The following is a 9,882-nucleotide window of genomic DNA, read 5'->3' as shown; positions in this document are numbered from 1 at the left end:
TCACCTTGTCATAGAAGGAGGTCAGGTCAGTCGGGCACGACCTGCCTTTCATAAACCCATGTTGACTGGGCCTGATCCCCAGGTTGGCCTGTGTATGCTGTGTGATGGCACTCAACATGATCTGCTCCATCACCTTCCCCAGCACCAAGGTCAGGTCAGGCCTGTAGTTCCCCGGATCCTCCCTCCAGCCCTTCTTGTAAATGGATGTAACATTTGCCACCCTCCAGTCGAGTGGAACCTCCCCAGACAGCCAGGACTGCTGGTAGATAATGGAAAGGGGTTCAGCGAGCACCACTGCCAGCTCCATCAGTATCCTCGGGTAGACCCCATCCTGCCCCTAGACTTGTGGATGTCTGGTTGGCTGAGCAGGTCTCTAACCATTACCTCTTGGATCATGGGAGCTTTGTTCTGCTCCCTTGTCCCTGGCTTCTGGCTCAGGGGGCTGGTACCCAGAGAACAGCTGGCCTTACTATTAAAGACTGAGGCAAAAAAGACATCAAGTACCTCAGCCTTATCCTCAGCCGTTGTCACTATTTTTCCCTTTGCATCCAGTAAAGGATGGAGATTCTCCTTGGCTTTCCTCTTGTTATTAATATATTTGTAGAAAATTTTTTTTTATCCTTCATAGAGTTGGCTAAATTAAGTTCTAGTTGGGCTTTAGCCCTTCTGATTTTTTCTCTGCAAGACCTCACTTCATCCTTGTAGTCCTCCAAAGATGACTGCCCCTTCTTCCAAAGCTCATAGACTTTCTTTTTTCTGAGATCCACCCAAAGGCCTCTGCTCAGCCAAGCTGGTTTTCTTCCCTGCCAGCTCATTTTTCAGCACATGGGGTTGGCCTGCTCTTGTGCCTCCAGGATTTTCTTCTTGAAGAGCATCCAGCCTTCTTGGGCCCCTTTACCCTTCAGGACTGCCTCCCAAGGGACTTTACTGACCAGTCTTCTAAACAGGCTGAAGTCTGCCCTCCAGAAGTCCAAGGTGGCAGCTCTGCTGACCCCCCTCCTTGCTTCACCAAGGATCAAAAGTTCTACCAGAAGTCCAAGGTGGCAGCTCTGCTGACCCCGCTCCTTGCTTCACCAAGGATCAAAAGTTCTATCATTTCATGATCGCTGTGTCCCAGGCGATGTGTCTGACCATCACAGCTCCCACGAGGCTTTCTCTGTTCGCAAACAACAGGTCCAGCCAGGGCACCCTCCCTAGTTGGTTCACTCAGCAGATTCTGTCTGTAAAAATGATACTTACTGGTCGTTGGAAAAGTGGGGAGACTTTCACTGACTAGTTAAGCTGATTTGTACGTTTCTTACGTTAGCAAAGATGCTGTCCTGAATGTGTGCTTCCTAGTGACCACTGGTGCTTCTTCCTCAGGCTGGGGGGAGAACGTCGGACAAGAAGAGAATCGCGCCAAGAAAGTGACGCAGAAGATGATGATATTAAAAAGGTAATACATGGCAAATGGAGCTGAGCAGGAAGAAACTTACTTGTCTGGAATGTGAACAAAGTAGCGTGTTTTTCTTTTTTGTAGCCAGCGTTGCCATCTTCTGTTGTTGCTACCTCCAAAGAGCGAACACGTCGAGACCTTATACAAGATCAAAATATGGATGAGAAGGGAAAACAAAGGTAAGCAGAAATCTCTGTTAAGCACTAACGTGGTACTTCTGAGCACTATCACAGGAAGTAGCTTTAGATTTTAGAAGTATTATACACATGTGGTTATGTATCAGAGTTGATGTTGAAGAGGTACCATATTGGTATAAAATTGATTTTTAAAAATATTCTCGTAAAATACTTCACAGCAGTAACAACACTGTTTGCATAGCTGGTGGGGGTTCCGCTTCTCAGGCCACCTACAGGAATAGGTTTGCTAGTGCTATTGGAACTGATGGCCTTTGAGTAAGACAGAAATATTTGTAGCATCGTTGGTTACTTAACCTTCTGGACTGTTACAGCTATCTTGGTACGTCATTTATTTTGTTGGTTGAAAGAGGCTTTTAGGTGTAGGTTTTTCCCTTTTTTTTTAACACAGTAGTTCTGTCGTGTTTCTTTTGTTACTTTCAGACTTACTATTGCCTATACAGCGTGACGTTTCTTTTACCTGCTTCTGTTTAGATTCCTCCTATGTCTGTCTTTTTTCCTATATTTTATTTGTGTTGAGGCAACTCAGAAAAATTCTTGCTGAAATGCAATTCTATTGGGAAGAAGTGTTGGAAAAGCCAATCTCTTGGACTCCATCCACGTCAGACTGCAGCTCACCTGGTGCAGTAATAATCCATACCTCAAATACATAGAAGAATGAGAGCTGGAATAAGGAACTATAGCGAGCTTCTCTAATAATGACCACAGATCAATTATCACAGAAAAGGCACTTCACTTGCTTCTTTTACATTTAAATACCATTAACAGACTGCTGTTGCTTCCATCACCAGTTTCCAATTGCTTTCCTCACAGAAAGACTTTCAGAATTAGTGAATTCGTAGAGCTTCAGGCACTAAAAGTTTGTTTCATCAGAATTGTAGTTTTACTGTTTTGCACTTCAGTAGTCTTCTGGGGAGATGAGAAAACCAGTGTTGATCTCTGTGTGACTTGTGGTGCAAAGAGACTCTTTAAGAGGACAGCATTCATTGAACTCCTGATTTTGCTCAGTGTCTTCTGGGATGTCATTCATATACAAATACGGTTTGAGTAATCTCTAGCTCTCAATTCTTAATGTGTTCCTGTTTCTACTGTTTGATATACAAGTACCTTTAGCTTTCCATGTCAGGTTTGTGGTACTGAGTGAAGAGAGTAGTGTTTCCTTTCTCTCTTAATTGGGTAAAAGTTCAAGGCAAATAAGAGAGTCTGCCTCTTGCTGTAAAGGCTTAATTTGGGATCAAATGGAAAGAAAGACAAAGTGAAATTAAAGAATTAAGTTTCTCAAAACAACACTTAATTGGATGAGAGCAATTCTGGTTTCACCCCACAGTGCAGTGTCTCATTGTAGAAGATACTGTTAGGCAAACTGTGACAGATAAGCTTTCACTCACCTGTGGCTCCATTTCTTCCTTAATCCTCTTAGCAGGGTGCGTGGGGGGGTGTTTTTCAGAAAGCCCAATGACCTTCCAGTTCGCTGCCTTATTGACAGCTCACACTGTATTTACTCATGCTCTTCTTCACTACTGTCTGCTTTTGGATTATTATTTTTTTATATATTTCCTTAGTACTATTATTTCCAGATGTAAAATGTGCAGGCTTCCAGTTTTCCCAGTGCTGACTGTGCTGTGTCATAAGCAGTGGCTAAGAGCTGTGTCTTATTCTTAAGCAAAATATGATATGTCACTGTAAATTATATCCTTGACTGTTGGCACAGTCAACATGTGTTCTGTTGCTAATGGCCTTGAGTAATACTGAGACTTCAAAAATAAACGTGTCTGAGGTGGAAAGTTTCTCTGATTGTTTATGCAAATAAAAATATTAGTATTTGAACTGAATCTCAAACTTCTTTTTGCTTTCATTCAGGAATCGACGTATATTTGGCTTGTTGATGGGCACCCTTCAAAAATTTAAGCAGGAGTCCACAGTTGCTACTGAGAAGGTACTTATTTTTAGTTTTCTGAGATTGTAAATAATAAAGCAAAATTGTGTGGTTAAGCTGCTTCAAATAGGAATGAAAATTCCCTGTGGTGGAGGTTGCAGGTGCAACAAATTGGTGAGAGTGCATGTAGGTTTTTGTTTGGTTTAGTTTAGTAGAATTGGAGTGGGAGGCAGGGAAGGGACTAAAAATTTCGTGACTTCACAACACTACTTCTGACCATTGCAGAAGTGAAAATGTGATGTTTTGATTGTTGTTTTTAATTGCTGTATGTTTTAAAACATCTAAAATACAAAACAGATAATCTTTTTTATTGTTTACATCATTTGGGGATCATTTCAAAGAAAAAATTTAATCAGGTAACTATTTAATAGGTTGTAGGATTCTTCTTGAAATACTGGTGATTCAGTATTGCTGAAGCAGGCAGGGCCCACCCTGATGTGTTCCAGATTTTTAAATTATAACCCAGTGTGCAGAAATGTATGCTTGTATTATGCTGTCTGACTACAAATGGCTTTGTCCTCCCAGTATAGATAACAAGAATTCCTGGTTTTAAAGGGATAAAGGGATATGTGATTGTACTGAAGTAAAGGCTTTGCATAGCTTAGGGGTAACTTCAAAAAAAACTTGTATATAGGATGGTGGTAACTTTATTCCATTTTAAATTGTGGAGGGTATGGTATTTGTTTCCTGCGGCCCTAAATGGGTTATTCAGTTAATACTAATAACCTTTAGATTAAAAACAGTGTTTGAAAGTTCTACTTTCAGCAGTCCAGTGGAAGCAGATACAAAGTCTTTAAACTTAAAACATTTTCTGTGTAGTGTTAGCATAACTGGTTTGCAGTGTTGGTATTGATTACTTTCAGTATTTGGATATCCTCCTGTTTTATCTAACTTTTCATGTGGCACATGAGAAAGGACCAAAGTTCTCTGTTGCCCGCTTGCCTTTAGAACAAGAAACTATTGATTAGGATGGTCTAGAAGCATGGAGTCCTTGTCTAACTTATCATAGTATGAGTTTGCATGAAGACATTTTGAGGAGTTACTGCTCTTTGCAACATATTTCTGAGACTTTTTATAGGCATGGTTCTCTTCATACATAAAAACTATAAATCAGAGACCTGAGGAGTTTTATTACACAGCTATTTTGTTGTCCAGGCACTAAATTGTATTTTTTTTTTAGACAGCTGTTACACAGTCTGAGCATATGGCTATCTAGGCCATACAAACAGGGCATTCCTGGATTATAGTAAAATATCTAATTAGCGATGAATATACTGCAAGTGTTTGCAATGTAATTTATTTTGTTGGTCACAAACACCAGTCCACAGTCCTTCATTTGTTTCTGGAGGAGTTGTCTTTCTTCCCCTCCAAGTGGAAGACCTGAAATCTATTTCTTTTTCTGCCATTGGGAAAAAAAAAACCATGTTGAAGCCTGTACTGAAAGTTCAGATCCAAATTGAATGATAGAAAAGCTGACAGAAATTCACAGGGACCCATAATTTTATGATTAACCCACAAAAAAACTAGGTGCCAGCAAGCAATGACACTCTTTTCTTCCATTACCTGTAATTTAGGAGATATTTCTTAATGTATTTTTAGGAATGGTGTAAATAACTCAAAATTTTAATTGGACTAAATTAGAACACTGTTGAGTTAGAAAAAAATATTTTCAATACTTCTTTATTTATCTTAGCAAAAGAGACGACAAGAAATTGAACAAAAACTTGAAGTGCAAGCAGAGGAAGAAAGAAAACAAGTAGAAAATGAAAGGCGAGAATTGTTTGAAGAAAGACGTGCTAAACAGACAGAGCTGCGGTTATTGGAGCAAAAGGTTGAGCTTGCTCAGCTGGTGAGTTTTAGTTTTGCTCTTGATCCTTCTCTTGTTTAAACTGTTCCTGTGTACCTTAGGATTATTTTCTTGCATTTCTCAGCAAGAAGAATGGAATGAACATAACGCTAAAATAATTAAATACATAAGAACAAAGACAAAACCTCATTTATTCTACATACCTGGCAGAATGTGTCCTGCTACACAGAAGTTGATGGAAGAGTCACAGAAAAAGATGAATGGTAAGTGATCTTTGTGATACAAAGGCCCTCGTTCTTGCCTCCCTTTGATGTTTGCTACACAAATAACTTTTAACTATCTGTGCTTAAATACATGAATTTTTCTTGCCTCCCTTTGATGTTTGCTACACAAATTTAACTATCTGTGCTTAAATACATGAATTTCATGGTTAGGACAAACTGTATGTTCTTGCATGAGTGTTCATCATAAGTGAACATTCCTCTTTCAGTGACTTATTTTTATGTTGGATGTGCTTTGATTCTCTTAAAAGAAGTCAAAAGAGGTGTATGCATAATCTCGGAGGTATGTGTTTAAAACATAGTCCTTTATATTAGCTGTAGTACCCAGATGTACGTCAGTGCAGCAACTTAGTTTTTGAAAAGGCAGGTTCTATGGAAATGCAGGTTTTTGCAAAGGATTTGAAAAGCATTTTCTTTAAGCACAGCACTAGAACTTCTTTTTTAACCTTAATGTATGTTCATTTCTGTTTCACAGGATGACTATATTTTTCTTTTGGAAAACAATTTAAAATACTGCGGTTGATGGTAGTTCTACTGCTCTTTTTTATTAAACTGAGAAAGTATTGGGGGTTTTTTTCTTAAGGAGCTTTTCTTCATTGTGTGGGGTTGGGGGATAAGAGAAGCTAGCTCACCTGTCTGAATAGCTTACTTTATTTAAGCTTTCTTAATACCTAACCAGCTTTTTGCTGATTCTTACTGTCTTTTGTTTACCTTAGGAAGTGTAACCTTGTTAATATATAAATACCAGGAAATTAAGGTATTATTTTGATATACTGTTGGTTGAATTGATTTTAATGAAGTCAAAAACTCTTTTTGTTAGCTTAGATTTAGGGCTTTACTGTTCTGATATTCAGCTGAGCTGACTATCCCCTTTGCTTTGTTTTCTTAAGGTAACTACCAATCTTTTTCATTATGCATGAATGGCTTGCTACTTCGGAATGAATAAAGATGCAGTGATTATAAATTAAAACAATTTTATAATTTACTAGCTCATAGTTAAGGGGAAAATAGACTTCAGTGTCTGTAGATTATCTGAAACTATTATTTATGCATTTATTCCCTAGCACTCTTTGAAAGCAGGCGAAATGAATTTGCAGAGCAGATTAACAAAATGGAGGCCAGGCCCAGAAGACAATCTGTGAAGGAAAAAGAACAGCAGGAGGTGCAGAAAGAAGAAAAGAAGGAAGAACAGAAGAAGGAGCAGGAAGAGGGTAAGGTGGCTCAGCAGGTGGAAGAGTTGGAGACAGGTAATCAGCACAATGATGTAGAAATGGAGGAGGTAGGGGAGGAAAAGGGAAAAACAGGTTCAGGGCATAGTGATGCAGAGAAAGAACAGGAAGAGGATGAACAGAAACATGAAATGGAGATTAAAGTAGAAGAGACTGCTGAGGTGAGGGAGAATGATAAGCAACAGGATGGTCAGCATGAAGAGGTCACAGTTGTAAAAGAGGAAAGTGAAAACATTCAGCCAGTGGATAATGATCAGGATGTGGCTGAAATGAATGAAGCAGATAGTGTAGAACCTGTAGAAAATGAAAATGGCAAAGAAGTGGAACAGGAAACAGACTGTGATGTTCAGCCAGAAAAAGTGTGTAATGTTCCTTCTCCGGAGAAGGAGAAAGGTACAAAACTAGAAATTGAAGCTGAACCTGAAGAAAAACAGGAGAAAGCACCTGAAGCTCAGCCAGAACCTGTGGCTGAGGCTCTATCTCAGCCACAGTCTGTGCCACTGCCACAGTCACCTCAGTTGTCTCAGTCCACTCAGGATACAGAGCCCCAGGCAGACAAGGATGAAAATGCTGTGGTGTCTGTAAAGGTGGTTGAGGCACAGACAGAGCAGAGTCAGACACAGAGTGTAGAAATCAAGAGTAAGACTAGGAGTAGAAGCAGGGGTAGGGCAGGGAACAAAATGGGTAAGAGTCATAGCCGTAGCAGCAGCAGTAGCAGCAGCAGCAGTACTTCAAGCAGTACTAGTAGTGGAAGTAGTTCCACCACTGGTGCCAGCAGCAGCACTCGGAGTAGTTCCACCAGCAGCAGCACTACAAGTGGAAGTACTAGCAGGGACAGTAGCAGCAGTAGCTCTAGCAGTAGTGAAAGTAGAAGTCGAAGCCGAGGAAGAGGGCATAACAGAGATAGAAAACGCAGAAGGAGCACAGACAGGAAGCGAAGGGATGCTTCAGGAGTAGAGAGAAGTCACAAGTCCTCAAAAGGTGGGAGTAGAGATAACAAAAGCTCAAAGGATAAAAGTTCAAGATCTGACAGAAAGAGGTCTATATCAGAAAGTAGTCGGTCAGGCAAGAGAACTTCACGGAGTGAAAGAGACCGTAAATCAGACAGGAAAGACAAAAGGCGTTAACAGAAGAGACCAAGCTTCCTTAGCCTAATCTTTGCAGCGGAAGATTATTTGAGTGAAAGGATTCCTTGTAAGGAGGTGGAGAAGGCTGCCTTAAGAATTGCATGCTGTAAAAAATCTTTTGGAAAATGCAGACTGTTTACCAGGCATTCTTGTACTTTTTACATAATTTTGTAAAAGGTTACTTACCAAAATTATGTGAAGTTCCCGAAAATGTAAAAATAAAAGATTAACACTCCTTTGCATCTTTTTTTAAATATCCTGTACTCATTAAGATCCTCTGTATATTTTAATAGGTAAACCTTTAAGTAGGTGTGATTACTTCTTCTGTATCATACACTTTTTTTTTTGTAGAAATAAATGTGCATTTTAAATAAATTGTTTGAGATGTCCTGTTGACAAATAAATTCCCCTTTTAGATCATATGTGGGGAGGCAGTATTGCAGGAAACGTAGAATTTTGCTTTTCCCCTCTATTCCTTGCAAGAATGGGAATCTTAAGATCCAGTAAAGGGAGTAGTCTCTCAAGTGCTGGATAGGAAGGAGAAATAATTGATTTGGATCTATACCTTTTGTTTTCTTCTGTAATCACAAGCTCTTACTCAAGTCTGTCTTTCAGTTTTATAAAACTTTACTAGGCAAACAGTGACTAAATGGGAATGTTAACACTGCCCAAGACAGCTCAAGTCAGTCTGGAATGCCACTCTTATCTGCCTTCTGCAGGTGCTTTGGTAGTATTTACATCTGTGTTCTGGAGACAGTTAATCTGTTTAATGATGTTCCTTGCTCTGATGGCCAGTGGAGGAAAGACTTCAGCTTGCTTCTCAACCAGGATTCTTTCTATTTTAGTTGCAGACTAATCTTTGATCCCTTCATACCACTAGGAATAAATACATTGCAGTGTTGGAGTTACCTGGGACTACCTAATACTAATGTTGTGTGCGTGCAAGAATGCGTTCTGAATGTATTTAATACAACTTAAAGTGGTATGGTGTTATCTATGAAGGTGAATACTGTTTTTATATAATTTTGTATGGAAAACAATAACATCTGTCGCTCTGTTCTGTACATGTGCAAATAAATGTGGCTTTGTAGACTACTCTCTTGATGCCTATGATGTTTTCTATAACACAGGTGTATTACCTTAGTCTTTCTACATTTAAAGCATGAATTACAATTGCAGGTGACTGTACCTTAGAAAGTCTGTATCCAAAATTGTTCTTACAGGCTTTAATTAGTGCCTGTTAACTGAATAAGAAACACTGCAATAATCCATGTTGTCTTGGCAGGAAGAGAATTTTTATATGCCAAATTGCAGACCAGGAAGTTCTAGAAAGATTTCAGAATGGAAATGACATGTAAGCTTATTTTAGTGTACAATATCCCATTTTTCTAGAACATAGAACAGACTTGCAAAGTTCTAGTTTGGGAGGGTGTCAATTTTTGGATTTATTTTTTTTTCCTGAACTCAGAGTAGTGACAGACTTCTGTGTTCTGAAGTGGTGAACTTCCTGGTTTAAAGAAATGTGTCTAGCAAGGGATGAAGTGGAGTGTTCCTTCAGCACAAATAGACATAATGGGAAAGCTCCTCAGGCTTCCCCCTTCTCAACAAGTTCAATACTTTATATTTATTCTTTATTTATTTAGTGCATTTGCTACATCAGTATCTTATCTGCCTCTACTTCTCTACAACTGGGAATCATTTTTAGTTCTTGTCAGTAGTGCCCAACCATATTTCCTTTCCTTCAGAGAAATGTGGTGGTTTAATGTGTCCTTTTTTTTGAAGGATAAGCAAAAGTTCAGATGCCTTATTGAAGATATTAAACACAGGAGTTTACCCCAAGGAACAAACTTTTATACTGAGTAGTTGAGTAAAT

General features: G+C 39.2%; 1 protein-coding gene across 1 annotated transcript; it reads left to right on the top strand.

Moving 5' to 3' along the window:
- Positions 1 to 1,306: 1,306 nt before the first annotated feature.
- On the top strand, positions 1,307 to 9,106 carry PNN (pinin, desmosome associated protein; the record flags this gene model as incomplete). The annotated part of the gene is made up of 6 exons (XM_010175847.2): positions 1,307 to 1,435; positions 1,520 to 1,614; positions 3,490 to 3,565; positions 5,259 to 5,414; positions 5,497 to 5,635; positions 6,718 to 9,106. Coding segments are annotated over 6 exons (1,887 nt in total), but the record flags the coding sequence as incomplete, so codon positions are not given.
- Positions 9,107 to 9,882: the final 776 nt, after the last annotated feature.

The sequence above is a fragment of the Antrostomus carolinensis genome, unplaced genomic scaffold (assembly GCF_000700745.2).
Source record: "Antrostomus carolinensis isolate BGI_N321 unplaced genomic scaffold, ASM70074v2 scaffold17779, whole genome shotgun sequence".
Classification (NCBI taxonomy): Eukaryota; Metazoa; Chordata; class Aves; order Caprimulgiformes; family Caprimulgidae; genus Antrostomus; species Antrostomus carolinensis.
The sequence above is the reverse complement of the archived record's forward strand: the minus strand, read 5'-3'. Positions and strand labels throughout refer to the sequence as shown.